At 39.5% G+C, this 17321-nt stretch overlaps 1 protein-coding gene across 1 annotated transcript in view; it reads left to right on the top strand.

The window, feature by feature from the left end:
• The window catches only part of Herc4 (HECT and RLD domain containing E3 ubiquitin protein ligase 4), a 183922-nt gene extending 179890 nt beyond the window's left edge, over window positions 1-4032 (top strand). The window contains exon 26 of the mRNA XM_076834176.1: window positions 2913-4032. Coding sequence (XP_076690291.1) covers window positions 2913-2914 — 2 coding nt within the window. The 3' untranslated portion in view covers window positions 2915-4032. The remainder of the gene's footprint in view (window positions 1-2912) is intronic.
• Window positions 4033-17321: the final 13289 nt, after the last annotated feature.

Here is a 17321-nt window from a genome sequence, read left to right as displayed (position 1 = left end):
GTTTTTTTTGTAGTATGTATGTGGGGAGAAGTGAGATTCAGAGATAAGAGGCAGCAGATTCCTGAGGTTCAAGAGCTAATAATCCAGATGGGCAATTGGTTTCACAGACATAAAATTTGGCCACCGGACCATTCATTTTAAGGGTCCTGAAGATCTCACGATTCAAACTTCATAAATTTTAAGATTAATTTGGAGAATAGAGCAGGGAGGAAGAGCAGGAAGAAAAGATTAACATTAAACAGAGACATGAGGTGGGAGGGAAAGGGAGAGAAAAGGGGAATTGCATGGAAACGGAGGGAGACCCTCATTGTTATACTAAATTACATATAAGAGGTTGTAAGTGGAGTGGGAAAATAAACAAGGTGAGAAATGAATTACAGTAGGAGGGGTAGAGAGAGAAGATGGGAGGGGAGGGGAGGAGGGATACTAGAGGATAGGAAAGGTAGCAGAATACAACAGGTACTAGTTTGGTATTATGTAAAAATGTGGATGTGTAACCCATGTGATTCTGCAATCTGTACTTGGGGTAAAAAAGGGAGTTCATAACTCACTTGAAGCTAATGTATGCTAATGTATGAAATATAATATGTCAAGAGCTTTGTAGGGTTTTGAACAACCAATAAAAAAAAAAAAAGATTAATTTGGACAAAGAATTGTGGCAAAGCGATTTCTGTTTAGAAGCTAAAGTATCAACGATATTTACAATGAACTCCCCAGTCTCGAAATCATGGAATTCTTGATGATTTTTTTTTTTTTTTCCCAGTGCTGGGAATCAAACTCAGGGCTTTGTGCATTCTAGATAAGCCCTCTACCACTAAACTCCAGCCCCGGAGTCTTAATGAATTTTTTAATCTGGGAAATTTACATTAGTTCAAAATTTACACATTTAACCTTCTTATAATGTCTGCCTTGTCCAAGGAAGAAAAGCACTGTTATATTAAATGTTTTGAGGAATTCCCTTATTCTGTAAATTAAAAAGCGGTACTTGGAGTTCTCTGATGTCATTTAGCCTAGTGTCCTGAACTTGATAGGTAGACAACAAATGAGTATTGCCATGAACTCACTCTCAAGGTGCAGCATACATGTGTGGAAATCAGTTTTAGAAAAACCTAAACAAGTCAAGAGAGACTTTTAAGGAGAAGGGATGCCTGTGTGTGTGTGTGTGTGTGTTTTGTAAATTAAGGGACCTTTAAAATTAGGGAAAAAAAAAAAAAAGGGATGGAAGGAGGCAGCTTTGCTTTGCCTGAGGCTAGAACACAGGCTGAGTATGGCCTTGGGATTTTCACTTCCCCTATGCCCAGTTCAGCTTTTAGGGCAAAGAGGGGAGAAGGGGCACTTGTTCTTCCCTCCTTGTTGGTTCTTCCCCTCTCAAACTCAAGGAAGACACAAAACCCGAAATGAACTGTAAGAGGGCTGATCTGAAAACACACAAAAGCCAACTCAGGGCATTGTCGAGGGACTGATTTGCAGGAGGATGGTCTTCCCAGTGTAACAGGGGTTCACTTGATGCTTTGCCTGTTTCCCTTGTGGCTTCGAAACTTACTTGTCTTTTTTCTTTTTCCCAATCTTCTTCTCCCTGAACTTCTTCATCCTGATCTCTCCTCCCTAATCTCCTTTTCTCTGACTCACCTCTATCCTGGTAGAATCACAGCCTTTGGGATAGGAGTTCCTATTTTTCTCCTTTTCTCAAAACCATGTCCTCGTTAAAAGATTGGCATGGGGACAAGGACCGAACTTTTGGCATCATGAGCAGCAGATCTCCATTTCAGTTGAGAGCAGGAGAGGGGATACATAGAGAAGCAGAATGATTCTAGGTCAGAGTTCAGGCCCATGAGTGATTTGAAGGTTGAGAAGGAATCAAAATTAAAATCGAAAAGTAGGATCTTAAACTTTATTGTAAACGGTGTGATAGAAGTTTCTAGAGTTCTAGAGCAAAAAATGCTCAGTGAATCTTTGAAGGGCACCATAGTATAGACCAAAGAATGGAATTTTCAGGGTAGTCAGGCATTCAATAAGTTCTAACCTTGACTTGTTATTAAAATCTTTTGGGGTATTTGTAAAAATCCTGATGCTGAGGTTGACTGCATTGAGATCTCTAAGGATGGGACCCTGATTATATATTTTTTTTAATTTTCTTTTTTTAAGCAAATGACAAAGACCCAGTTTACCAGATTTTTAAACCTAAACTTAACATTACATATTTAAACAATTGTCAAAACTTTACTAAGTTGCCAGCATTCATGCACAACTAGAAAATATCCTTAAATTTATATTAAACCAGAAATGTATTACCATTAATGCATTAATATCTTTCATTACTAAATACTGAAAAAAAAAACAAAAACAAATTACTTCTACAGGAGCCTCATCCTGGCAATGTTAGCTCACAGCAGGCTGACACTACTTGGCTCACATGTCAAACACAATGGGAAGCAGATCCATGCTGGTGTTAGAATACAATCTTGTCCTAGCACTACTCAAAGTCAAGGCTCACCTTGGATTACGTTTAATAAAAAAGCAAAGTGCATACAGAGATTACAACAATTTTAAAGACAAAAAAAAAAAAAGGTCCTATTGTGTGGTCCCAACAATAAACTCAAAAGTCTATGACAAATAGGGGCTCCGATGAGCTGTTTATAAATACTTTAGATTAGGTACAATTATACTGAAAGTCGAGTTCGTCTGAAATCTTCAAAAAAATGTTCCTGTTAATCCTCAAATGGTGCTTGTTATAATTTAACATTTCTGTTAAATGCGTGCGTTGAATTACTTGTTATTCAAGCGTAGCAGCTGCTCCTTACCATTTATCGTTAAGGACTTTAACTGGCTGTCTTCTTCAACTTCTACTCTTTCTTAACCATTCTCAACAATTCTTTTTGTAGTGATTTTTCTCCCATTTACTATTTTGGTAGAAGTTGATATTGATTTGAAGTTACCCATCCGGCTGCCACCAAATGATGTAGAAGAGAATGAAGTAAGGCCACAGTGACCTAGTGACCCAAATGAAGTAAATCCTGTATCAAATGCAGAAAATCCACCTCCAAATGTTGGAAATCCACTGAAAGCGGAGAAAAATGAGCCTGCACCTCGGTTTCTGCTTCATCGGGGACCTCTTCGGTTCCCAAAAAAGTCTTCAAATGTATCTTCAAAGAAGTCGAAGGAAAATGGGTCCCTTCCACCAAAAAAGTCCCTGAAGACATCATCTGGGTTCCGGAATGTGAAGCCAAACTCAAATGGACCTTCAAAATGACTTCCACCTCCACCTCCACCATTTAAGCCTTCTTTGCCATACTTGTCATAGATGTCCCCTTTTTTAGCATCTGATAACACCTCATATGCCTCAGCTACTTGTTTGAATTTCCTCTCTGCTTCTTCTTTATTCTCAGGATTTTTATCTGGATGCCACTTTAGTGCAAGTTTCCGGTATGCCTTTTTGATATCCTCGAGTGAGGCATGTCTCTGCACGCCTAGAACTTCATAGTAATCCACCATGTTTTAACAGATTGTTGGAACAACTCCGAGGACGCGGCGGACGGTACCGGTCGGACGGACAGGTGCTCACGGTGCGGCACGGCTGCGCTGGTGGCGACGGCAGCGCCTGATTATATTTTAAAACTGTTTCTCAGCTTATTCCAATGGGCAGTGCAGGCTGCTCTGGGAGGAAATGAGGAGGCCCACCTCTTGCCTTCCAGGCAAATACTTACAACCTTCAAATTAGTGTATCCTGAGTCAAACTACTTGATGTTCTCCAGTTTAAGTACTCAAGGTTAGGACTTAATTGGTATTTTTAGTCTATATTCCACAAGAATTATGAGGGGTCCTGGGAATTGAACTAACCCTAACCCTGGGGCACTTTACCAAGGAGACCTATCCCCCAGTCCTTTTTAATTTTTAATTTTGAGAGAAGGTCTCACAAAATTGCTTAGAACCTTGTTAAATTGCTGAGGCTGGCCTTGAACTTGTGATCCCCTGCCTCAGGCTCTCAAATCACTGGGATTACAGGTGTATGCCACTGTACACCCCCCCCCCCATCATGCCCAAGTCCTTTTTATTTTTATTTTCAGACTGGGTCTTGCTAAATTGCAGAGGCTGACCTTGAACTTGTGATCTTTCTGCCTCAGCCTTCTGTTATGCTCGAATTTGGGATCCCCAAAAGACCACCAGAGACTAAGATGGATGTAAGCAGCAAAGAGGTATTTACTGCGAGCTAACTCGGTCCTCCATGCGCACACAGCAACTGGTGACGCTGAGAGGCCCCGAGCCCAGGGTTTGCAGCAGTTTTATACATTCTTTGGGGAAGGCAGGGATCCCACATACATCATAGCATCTCTTAGCAAATCATCACACACCGGGGAAAATCAAATAACAACTCTAAAACATGATTAGCGGGTCTGGGGATGTGGCTCAAGCAGTAGCGCGCTCGCCTGGAATACGTGCGGCCCGGGTTCGATCCTCAGCACCACATACAAAGATGATGTGTCTGCCGAAAACTAAAAAATAAACATTAAAATTCTCTCTCTCTCTCAAAAAAAAAAAAAAAAAAAAAAAAAACATGATTAGCACATTCACTGGTGGGAACAAGTTGGGTAGGGGTGATTGGTTAGTACAAGAGGGGGATTCGTTTTAACTTATTGGTTTAAGCTATGAGGGGAGTACGTGCTGAATTACATGGTTTCCCAACATGTTATCAACCACCATAAACTACTGGGAGGGTCATCTGGTCATCTGGCATCCCAGGTATTTTCCCTGTCTCATGCTGATGAGTGGTTGCTAGGGGGTTGCTATGGGTCCCCACCTAGCCTGACTGAGTCAGGGACACAAGGCGCAGCAGATCTCTCCTGTTATTTGTAGATAAACAACTCAGCAGGGTGGGTACGTGCCTAGGAGTGCTCTGTGGGTTTTTCCAAGGACAAGGGTCACATCCCCTTCCTTGGACAGGCTTTGCTCTGAGGTAGAGGCTGGTTTTTCACATCCACATCTTATTGCTGGGCAAAGAGGGAAGAAGGGGCAGGCACCATAATGCTTGGCTAGCTCCCTTATCTTGTCTTTCTCTCTCTCTCTCTCTTTTTTTTTTTTTTTTTTTTTTTGGTGGTGCTGGGGATTGAACCAAGGGCCTTGTGTATCCCTCTACCAACTGAGCTATATACCCAGCCCCTGTCCCCTTAACTTTTAATTGAAGTAAAAGGAACAGTGAGATGCTTTACTATTGACTTGCATTTTTATTAATTTTTTTTTTGTTTTGTTTTTTGAGATAGGGGGGCACTGAATCCCTAGGCTCAAATGATCCTCCTGCCTCTGCCTCCTAAGGAGCTGAGATCCTTGCCCAGCTTGGTGGGTGTTGATAATGACCACACCCATGTAACCATCACCCCAGTCAAGGTATAGAATTTCCCAGCTGGGTACAGTGGCACATGCCTGCAATCCCATCAGCTCGGGAGGCTGAGACAGGAGGATGGCAAGTTCAAAACCAGCCTCAGCAAAAGCAAGGTGCTAAGCCACTCAGTGAGATCCTGTATACAAAACAGGGCTGGGAATGAGGCTCAGTGGTCCTGTGCCTCTGAGTTCAATCCCTGGTATTCCCCCTCCCCCACCACCACCCCCTACAAAAAAAAAAAAAAAAAGATATAGAATTTTCCATCAACCCATAATGTTCCTTCATGCCCTTTATAGTTAATCTTTAGTCTCCACTTCCCCCTATAGACAACCACTCTTCTGGTTTCTATTTTTATAGATCAACTTTGCCTGTTAATGAGTGAACTTCATTAAAATTTAATTACACAAATCACAAGCTACACATTTTCACAGTGATTTTTTTTTTTTTGTGTGTGTGTGTGTGTGTGTGACAGGGTATGGAGGTGCACAGTGGTCTTTTTAAAGACACAAAGAATATCATGTTAGTTCTTGTTGAAAACCTTATAACGGCTCCCTATTACTGTTGGAATGAAATCTAGACCTCTCCCTGAGGAAAGAGAGGCCTTACTTCTCTTTTAAAATAATTATCTATTCTTGTCATATTTTTCAATGTGGTAATATACATAACAGAATTTACTATTTTAGCCAGGCATAGTGGAATATACCTATAGTCCCAGATACTAAAGAGGTTAGGCAAGAGGATCTCTTGGGCCCATGAGTTCAAGACCAGTTGGGCAACAATATAGAGAGACCCCATCTCAAAAAGAATTTACTGTTTTAACCATTGTTAAGAACATTCATATGTCGTGCAAAATCACTGTTAGGTTGGTGGTGGTGACTTAGAACAAAGCAACCCGTGCAGGAAAGAAACATCAGTCAGGCGCCTTCGGAAATGCCTATCAATCAGCGGGATCTCCTGATTAATGCCTGTCAATCAGCAGGACCCCTTGGCCAATTCTGGATTTCAGACAGTTCCCCCAACCGACTCCAGCGGGACAAGGGACTCTAAAAACACCTTTTCCAGGGGCTGGGATGTGGCTCAAATGGTGGTGCACTCGCCTGGCATGTGTGAGGCACTGGGTTAGATCCTCAGCACCACATAAGTATAAAATAAAGATATTGTGTCCACCTAAAACTTATATATATATATATATATATATATATATATATATATATATATATATATATACCTTTTCCTGTCCCAAACCCTTCCCTTTTTAAATCTGTCTCCTTTGGTCACCACCCACCTTGCCTGATCTCACAATCACTACTATACATTCCCAGGACCTGCCATCATTCCAGAAAGAAGTTGTGTACTCCTTAAACAATAACTTTCTATTCTTCCTTCCCCACAACCTATTATAACCTCTATTCTACTTTCTGTCTCTGTGAATTTGCCACTCTGACCACACAATACTTGTTCTTTTATGTCTGGCTTATTTCACTTAGCATAATGCCTTCAGGATTCACCCCTATTGTAACCTGTATCAGAATCCTACTCTTTTTTTAAGGCCAAGTAATATTCCATTGTGTGTTTATACTACCACATTTTGTTTAACTATTTTACCTAACAACATTTGGAGCTTTTTCACATTGAGCTTTTGTGAATAATGCTGATTTTGTCATTGTGAGAACATCATAGAGTGTACTTATGCAGATTGAATTGGTATAGGTCAATCACTTCATATGACCTCTTGCAATTAAGAGACCCAGTAAAGGTGAGCTGTAGGAGACTGCTGCTAGTGTAACATGACACACTTTTTTATAGTAAGCTTTAAAACAAACAAATAGAAGGAATACATTTCAAAATAATGATAAAAATATAGTAGGTACATAAATCAGTAACATGGCCATTTATCATCCTTACCAAGTATTACATATTATACATAATTGCATATGTTATATTTCCATATGACTGGCAGTACAGTAGGCTTGTTTATGCCACTCATCATCACAAACGTGAGAAATACATTGCACTATTATGTTAAGACAGCCATGATATTAGTAGATGATAGGGATTTTTCAGCTTGATTTTAATCTTATAGGACCACCATTATATTTGTGGCCTGTCATTGATAGAAACATTGATTGGTGGTATATGACTGTTATGGTAATTTAATTTTAAAACTGTCAATCCCTCCCACTTCACCCACAAAGAAGGGTATGGCCCTCTTTCGTTCACCACCATATCCCAGTCCCTAGCTCAGAGACTGAAACATGTTAGGTGCTAAATAAAAATTTATTAAAATAAATGGACAAAATGGTTTAATTCTTCAACATATTATCTCAGAAAAATGATAAGAGGAATAGAGAAGAAAGGCAATAAGATGTAGGTGGTAGTTCTCCATCGGAGAACTGCTCCTTTTTTGACTTTGAGTAGCAAAAAAGAAGAATAAATGCTACATACAATGACAGAACATTTGGAAGTGGGTGAAGATAACCTGGTTTGGTGGCTTTTCTGGAACTCAGCTACCTCATCTTTAAAATGTGGGAGCAGGAAAAAAATATGGGAGCAATCTAGAAGTTTTCATTCATACTGCCTCATTCCTATTCAGCATTGAAAATAAATTGAGTTGTTTTCCATAGTTATAAAGACTGGGGATCACTACCAGCATTTGTCAGTTCAGAGCACTAGGAAGGCTAAATGTCCTGCAATGTTTGAGACAGTCCTGCATCTTATATCATCCAAATACCAGTGTTGAGAAACATTCATAATAGTATTCCATGAGTCTATTGTGCACGGCCTGTCGTTCCCCACATTGTCATACTTCATAGGTACTTAAGTTACCTCATTAAGACAAATTATCTATAATCCAAACTAAAAGAACTCAAGAGTAGATAGAATATCAGGGTATAATTCATATCTGTAGTATATATTTCATAGGATCTATGTAGAAACCATCATATTTCTTAATCTTTGTCGTAGGCTCATTTCTGTTGCTATAACAAATACTACAGACTGGATCATTTATAAAGAATAAAGGTTTGTTCAGCTCATCATACTAGAGACTGGGAAATCCAAGGTCAGGGGCTACAGTGGTGAGGGCCTTCTTCCTAATGGCATGCTCTGTAGAGTCTCCAAGTGGTGCAGGGCATCACATGGTGAGGAAGTGCATGAGTCAAAGCTGCTGGGCACAGTAGTGCACACCTGTAATCCCAGGAACTAAGGAGGCTGAGGCAGAAAGAGCAGAAATTCAAGGCCAGCCTTAGCAACTTAGTGAGGTCCTAAGTAACTTAGCGAGACCCTGTCTCAAATGAAAAATAAAAAGGGCTGGGGATGTGGTTCAGTGGTTAAGTGCCCCAGAGTTCAATCCCCAGTACCGAGAGAGAGAGAGAGAGAGAGAGAGAGAGAGAGAGAGAGAGAGAGACACTAAGCCAAAGCTGGCACTTATAACAGAACCACTCTCAAGATAACCCATTAACCCATTAATCTAAGAAGAGATTAATGAATACTTCATGAAGGCAGACCCCCTCAAGATCCAATCGCCTCTTAAGGATTCCACCTCTTAATACCTTACAAAGGGAATTAAACTTCGACATGAGTTTTGGTGAAGATATTCAAACCATAGTGTACCCTTTCCATTTTTCTTATATAGTTTTTTTTTTCTAGTTTTTCTGTTTAAAATTATTCTTGTTTGGTTTTTGCAGTGCTGGGGATTGAACCCAGGGCCTTGCATGTAGCTGAGCTATTACCCAAAGCCCCAAGAGCACACTACTTTCATTTATTTATTTATTTATGGGTACCAGGTATTGAACTCAAGGGTTTTAACCACTAAGCCATATACCCAGCCTTTTTTATTTTTATTTTTAGTTGTTGATGGACTTTATTTTCTTTTCTTATTTTTATGTGGTGCTGAGGATCGAACCCAGTGCTTCATGCATGCTAGTAGAGCACGCTACCACTGAGCCACAATCCCAGTCCCCCTTTTTATTTTTTATTTAGAAACAGGGTCACTGAGTTGCTTAGGGACTCACTAAGTTGTTGAGGCTGGCTTTGAACCTGCAATCCTCCTGCCTCAGCCTCCCGAGCTGCTGGGATTACAGATGTGCACCACAAGCTTACTAGTTTTAAATGAGTTTAAGTAATTAAGACAATTTGACTCTATTTTTCTTCCTTAGTAGATATATAGGTAGGAGTCAATCTTCATTTGAGAAACAAGGCTCAAAGCAGAGCAGCATCAAGATTACACTGAGACCCTTCCTGTGGTATGGTTGATATTATTTATTATTTATTTTTATTTTGGGGGTGCTTATGATCAAATCCAGGACCTTCTCTGCATGCTAGGATAGTGCTCTACCATCCAACTATATTCCCAGCCCATAGATGATATTTTTTAGTGTTGGGTTTCCTAGTTTTACCCATCAGATTTGACCATTATAGTAATGAAGGAGACTATATTTGCTCAATGTGGTCTCATCTTCATATACTCTAAGGTCTTTGCCTACTCTAAGATCCTATGTCATTTCAAGAAAACATGGAGGAAACAACACAAATCTCCATTGACTGATGTGTAGATAAATATGGCAGGTCTCAACGAAGACATACAAATGGCCACAAAGAGTATGGGAAAAAAATGTTCAACATCACAAATCATCAGGGAAACGCAAATCAAAACCACAACGAGATATCATCTTACCCACGTTAGAATGGATATCATCAAAAACACAAAATATAACAAATTCTGGTGAGGGTGTGGCAGAAAGGGAAACTCATGTGTTGTTGTTGGGAATATAAATTAGTACAGCCAGGGGAGCTGGGGTTGTGGCTCAGTGATAGAGTGCTTGCCTGGCATATGTGAGGCACTGGATTCGATCCTCAGCCCCACAAAAAAATAAATAAATAGAATAAAGGTATGAAAAAATTTAAAAAATAGTACAGCCATTATGGAAAACAGTATGTAGTTTCCTCAAAATACCAACAACAGAATTATCATATAATACAGCAGTTGAAATGTATGTATCCAAAAGAAAACAAAATAATTTTATCAAATATATACCTGCACTCCCATGTTTCTGCTGCACTATTCACAATATCCAAGATATGGAATCTGCCAAGATGCCCTTTGACAGATGAATGGATAAAGAAAATCATATACACAATCATTCTCTCTCTCTCTCTGTGTGTCTCTGTCTCTGTCTCTCTCTCTCTCACATACACACACACACACACACACACACACACACACAAGATGAAACATTATTCAACCTTAAGAAATATGAAATCCTGTCATTTGCAGCAACAGAGATGGAACTGAGGACATCATTTTAAGAGAAATAAGTCAGGCATAGAAAGACAAATACCACATTTTCACTAATTTGTGGAAGCTTTTTAGGTGTCTCATAAAATTAGAGAGTAAAATGGTGGTCAATAGAAGCTAGGTAGAATAGGGAAGCTAGGTAGAATACAAGTACCAAAATAAAGTTAGAGAGGAGTAATTAGTTCTAGTGTTCTTTAGTGCCATAGACTATGATCTTCAACAATTTATTATGTATTTCAAAATAACTACAGAAGAATCCAATGGGTTTTCGTTTTGTTTTTGGTACCAGGGATTGAACCTAGGGGTACTTAACCATTGAGCCACATCCCCAGCCCACTTTTTTTTTTTTTTTTTTGTATTTTATTTAGAGACAGAGTCTCCCTGAGTTGCTTAGAGCCTTACTAAGTTTTTGAGGCTGGTTTTGAACTTGAGATTCACCTGCTTCAGCCCCCGAGCTGTTGGGATTACAGGCATGTGCCATTGTGCCCAGCCTCCAAAGGTTCCTAACACATAAAATGATAAATATTTGAAATGGAAATTCTAATTACCCTGATTTGATCATTTCACACTGTCTACATGTATCAAATTGTCATACTGCACCCCATAAATTTGCGCAAATATTATGCCAAATTAAAAAGTAGACTAGGAATAGAGCTCTGTGTCAGAGAGCTTGCCTCGCATGCGCAAGCCCTGGGTGACCCCAGCACCACAGGCTGAAAAAAATCAGTGTTTTAAATATTCCTTGTGTGTGTGGATTTCCAATTAAAACTGAATTACAGTTTTCCTTATAAGGCTTAGGAATGCAAAATGGCTGAGCTATTTTCCCAATGTTTTCTATCACTTTACCTATATGTCTTCTGTCTTTACTATGTCTTTTACTTAAAGTGTTACAAATATGTTCTTGGGGAAAATACTCAAATATTTAGACTCTTTCCTTCTTCTTCTTCTTCTTTTTTTTTTTTTTTTTTGATATCGGGAACTAAACTCAGGGACGCTTAACCACCAAGTCACATCTCCAACCTCTTTTTTTTTTTTTAATTTAGCACAGGGCTGGGGATGTGGCTCAAGTGGCAGCGTGCTCACCTGGCATGCGTGCGACCCAGGTTCGATTCTCAACCCGGGTTCGATTCTCAGCACCACGTATAAACAAAGATGTTGTGTCCGCCAATAACTAAAAAATAAATATTAAAAAAATTCTCTCTCTCTCTCCCTCTCTCTCTCTCTCTCTCCCCTCTCTCACTCTCTCTAAAAAAAAAAAAAATTTAGCACAATGCTCTTTAGTTCATTGTACTCAATGGAGCACATTTTTGACTTCTCTGGTTGTACCCAAAGTAGGGTCATAGCATTTGTGCAATCATACATGTCCCTAGGGTAATGATGTCCATCTCATTCCACCATCTTTCCTACCTCCATCCCCCATGCTCCCTCCCCTGTCCCCTTTGCCCCAAACAATGTTCCTCCACTCATCTCATGCTCTCCTCCCAATAGTATCCATTTATCAGAGAAAATATTTGGCCTTTGGTATTTTGGGATTGACTTACTTTGCTTAGCATGATATTCTCTAACTCCATCCAATTACCTGCAATGCCATAATTTTATTCTCTTTTATTGCTGAGTAATATTTCATTGTGTATATATACTACAGTTTCTTTATCCACATCCATACAAGGGCATCTAGGTTGGTTCCACAGTTTGGCTATTGTGAGTTGTGCTGCTATGTACATTGATGTGGCCACATCCTTGTAGTATGCTGTTTTTAAGTCCTTTGGTTATAGATAGAGGAGTGGGATAGCTGGATCAAATGGTGGTTCCATTCCAAGTTTTCTAAGGAATCTCCATACTGTTTGTCAGATTGGCTTCACCAATTTGCAGTCCCACTAGCAATATATGAGTGTGACTTTTTCCTCCCATCCTTGCCAACACTTATTGTCGCTTGTATTCTTGATAACTGCCATTCTGACTGGAGTGAGATAAAATATTAGAGTAGTTTTAATTTGCATTTCTCTAATTGCTAGAGATGTTGAACATTTTTTCATACATTTGTTGATCGCTTGTATATCTTCTATGAGAAGTGTCTGTTCAGTTCCTTAGCCCATTTATTGACTGGGTTATTTGTTTTTTTGGTGTTAAGTTTTTTGAGTTCCTTATATATCCTGGAGATTAGTGCTCTATCTGATGAGTGTGTGGCAAAAAATTGGTCCTAAAATGTGGGTTCTCTCTTCACCTCATTGATTATTTCTTTTGCTGAGAAAAAACTTTTTAGTTTGATTCCATCCCATTTATTGATTCTTGATTTTATTTCTTGTGCTTTAGGAATCTTGTTAAGGAAGTTGGGGCCTAATCCCACATATGAAGATTTGGGCCTACTTTTTCTTCTATTAGGCATAGGATCTCTGTTCTAATTCCCAGGTCCTTGATCTACTTTGAGTTAATTTTTGTGCATGGTAAGAGATAGGGGTTTAGTTTCATTTTGCTGCATATGGATTTCTAGTTTTCCTAGCACTATTCGTTGAAGAGGTCATATTTTCTCCAATGTGTGTTTCTGGAGTCTTTGTCTAGTATAAGATAACTGTATTTATGTGGGTTTGTCTCTGTGTCTTCTATTCTGTACCATTGGTCTACATCTCTATTTTGGTGCCAATATCATGCCATTTTTGTTACTGTAGTTTTGTAATATAGTTTAAAGTCTGGTATTGTGATGCCTCCTGCTTCACTCTTCTTGCTAAGGATGGCTTTGGCTATTCTGGGGCTCTTATTTTTCCAAATGAATTTCATGATTGTTTTTTCTATATCTATAAGGAATGATGTTGGGATTTTAATTGGAATCACATTGAATCTGTACAGTGCTTTAGGTAGTTATAGCCATTTTGACAATATTAATTCTGCCTATCCAGGAGCATGGGAGATCTTTCCATCTTCTGAGGTCTTCTTCAATCTCTTTAGTGTTCTCTAGTTTTCATTGTAGAAGTCTTTCACCTCTTTTGTTAACTTGATTCCCAAGTTTTTTTGTTTTTTTTTTTTTGAGGCTATTGTGAATGGGGTAGTTTTCCTAATTTCTCTTTCAGAGGATTCATCACTGATGTATAGAAATACTTTTGATTTATGGGTATTGATTTTATATCCTGCTACTTTGGTGAATTAATTTATTAATTCTAGAAATTTTCTGATGGAGTTTTTTGGATCTTCATAGAATCCTGTTGTTGGCAAATAGCGATAGTTTGAGTTCTTCTCTTCCTATTTGTATCCCTTTAATTTCTTTCATTTATCTAATTGCTCTGGCTTGAGTTTCAAGAACTATGTTGAATAGAAGTGGTGAAAGAGGGCATGCCTGTCTTGTTCTAGTTTTAGTAGGAATGTTTCCAATTTTTCTCCACTTAGAATGATTATGGCCTTGGGTTTAGCATAGATAGCTTTTACAATGTTGGGGTATGTTCCTCCTATCCCTATTTTTTCTATGTTTTGAACATGAAAGGGTGCTGTATTTTGTCAAATGCTTTCTCTGCATCAATTGATATAATCATATGATTCTTACCTTTTAAGTCTATTGATGTGATGAATTACATTTATTGATTTCTGTATGTTGAACCAACTTTGCATCCCTGGAATGAACCCCACTTGATTATGGTGTACAATTTTTTTTTTTTTTTTTGTACTCGGGATTGAACTTGGAGGCACTCAACCACTGAGCCACATCCCCAGCCCTTTTTTTTTTTTCTTTAGAGAGAGAGAGAGAGAGAGAGAGAGAGATGTTTTTTTTAATATTTATTTTTTAGTTCGCGGCAGACACAACATCTTTGTTTGTATGTGGTGCTGAGGATGGAACCTGGGCCGCACGCATGCCAGGCGAGTGCGCTACTGCTTGAGCCACATCCCCAGCACCTCCAGCCCTTTTTTGTATTTTATTTAGAGACAGGGTCTCACTGAGTCCCTTAGCACCTTGCTTTTGCTGAGGCTGGTGTGATGATGGCCTTAGGCCTGAGCCTAAGCAACTCCATTTTAAAAATTTCAGTTTGAAACCTACCGTCTCACTAGGCACACCCACAGAATCCTCCAGTATGTCACAAATAAGTTACTTCCCCTCACCTGATAAAGGGAGTGAAGCCCCTGGCAGGCTGTCCTTGCCTGATAAGAGGGAAAGGCGAGAAGATCAGGGTGGAGACCACTGGATCAGAATTTTCTGACCCCAGAGTAAATGATGTCATGGAGAAATATGGTGGTAGCTGATAAGGATTGAAAGCGGTGGGGGGGGGGGTCAAAATCCTCCAAATTTAGTATAAATAATAGAGGTGATGAACAGGGATTCAGCCAGCCGAAACAAGGATGCACTGGAGCTGGAGAGCCTGAAGAGGACCTGTCATCCCATCACTTGTCATGGTTCCTGATCCTCTGTGTGATCCTCACTGCTCTCACACTCAATTGCCTTGTCTGGACCTTGGTGAGAGCCACAACTTCTCCCTACGACCCTCTCCTCAACCAGTCGTCCACTACATGCCAGGAAAATCCTGCCTTGGTTCTGGACTTGGTCACCGTGGTCTAAGTGAGTGTGCATCTGCTGGACATAAAGCCTAAGGCTTAAGATTTTTGAACTTAGCATGCAGAGGAAATGTCTGTCTTTAGCCTATCATGATTAAGTGTGTTTTGCAGTGCTTAGAATTAATCTAGAATTGTCTGCTGTGAATTGATTATGTCTATTGCAGTGCCTAGCACTAGGATTGTCGTTTTCTTAATAAAGAATCTATAGAGTGAAATTGTATTGAGTAAATTGAGTGAATAAAGCATTGAAAGGGGCAGAAGCACGTGGACATTCCTTATTTCTCCCCTTGACCTCATACATCACAATTTTGCCCCCTCTCGACCGTTGGCTTTGAATTTACAATCTTCCTGCGTCAGCCTCCCGAGCTGATAGGATTACAGGCATGTGCCTCTGAGCCTGGCTATGGTGCACAATTTTTAAATATGCTTTTGTATTTGATTTGCCAGAATTTATGGAGAATTTTTGCATCTATGTTCATCAGGGATATTGGTCTGAAAATTTCTTTCCTTGATGTATCTCTGTCCGGTTTGGGTATCAGGATGATACTAGCCTCATAGAATGAGTTTGGAAAGGTTCCCTCCTTTTCTATTTCATGGAATGATTTTAGGAGTATTGGTATTAATTCTTCTTTGTAGGTCTTGTAGAACTCAGCTGTGAATCCGTCTGGCCCCAGGCTCTTCTTGGTAGGTAGACTTTTGATGTAGTCTTCTACTTCCTTGCTTGAATTTGTTCTGTTTAAATTGTGTATGTCCTCCTGGTTCAATTTGGGGATCATATGCCTCTAGAAATTTGTTGGTGTCTTTGAGGTTTTCTAATTGTTTCTTTAGTTTCAATTTCATTGATTTCAGCCATGATTTTTATATTTCTGGTCTCCTTCTACTTTAGGTGTTGGTTTGTTCTTCTTTTTCTAGGGCTTTGGGCTATAAAACGCTAGGTAGTTTATTTGTTAACTTTTTCTTTTTTTAAATGAATAAGCTTAGTGCAATGAACTTTTCTTTCTTTCTTTTTTTTTTTTTTAAAGAGAGAGTGAGAGAGGGAGAGAGAGAGAGAATTTTTTTTTAATATTTATTTATTTTAGTTATCGGCTGACACAACATCTTTGTGTGTGGTGCTGAGGATCGAACCCGGGCCGCATGCATGCCAGGCGAGCCACATCCCCAGCCCCTGAACTTTTCTCTTAGCACTGTCTTCATAGTATCCCAGAGATTTTGATATCTTATATCAGAATTTTCACTTACCTCTAAGAAGTTTTTGTATCGCCTCCCTGATGTCTGCTGTTGATGTGGGCCAGCCATGAACTCTGAGTGTGTGTGAGCTATCAGCATGAGCACATGAGTGGCCGGACTGACGTTGCCTCTCTGTTTAGGCTGGTGACATATGTGTCCTTTTCGCTTACTCTGCCTATGATTCCCACATAGCACCTGAGATGGGTGTGGCCTTCCAAGATGTCAGTCAATCTGCTGACTGCAAGACATCACCAAGCTAGACTCAACCCCCTGAAACCTGACCCTTTGCCTTATATGGAAAGAACATTCCATTGAACCTCCCTTTGTGTGTCCCCCCTATATGGGAATAAATAATTCAGGTAGCTTTCTCTCTTTTTCTTTCTTGCCTTGCCCCCTTTGTGGGAACTGGGTAAAAGAAGCCACGATAGAACCCAAAGAAAAAGATATTTTTTCTGTCTTTGATTATTTTGGGCCAGCCCAGTTTACTCGGAGTGACCCTGATTGATTTAGCAGTGTGTTGCGGAATTCTGTTATCCATGCATCATTCAGTAGTGTATTATTTAGTCTCTAGGTGTTGGAGTAGCTTCTATTTTTAATTTCATCGTTGATATCTAATTTTATCCCATTATGGTCAGATAGATTGCAGGGTACTATCTCTATTTTTTTGTATTTGCTAAGACTTGCTTTGTGGCCTAACATATGGTCTATTTTAGAGAAGGATCCATGTGCTGCTGAGAAAAAAGTGCATTTGCTTGTTGAGGGATGGAATATTCTGTATATGTCTTTAAAGTCTAAATTATTGTTTATTGAGTTCTATAGTTTCTTTGTTTAGTTTTTGTTTGGCAGATCTACCCAGTGGTGAGAAAGGTGTGTTAAAGTCACCCAAGATTA

This window comes from Callospermophilus lateralis, chromosome 15, assembly GCF_048772815.1.
Source record: "Callospermophilus lateralis isolate mCalLat2 chromosome 15, mCalLat2.hap1, whole genome shotgun sequence".
Taxonomy (NCBI): Eukaryota; Metazoa; Chordata; class Mammalia; order Rodentia; family Sciuridae; genus Callospermophilus; species Callospermophilus lateralis.
The sequence above is the reverse complement of the archived record's forward strand: the minus strand, read 5'-3'. Positions and strand labels throughout refer to the sequence as shown.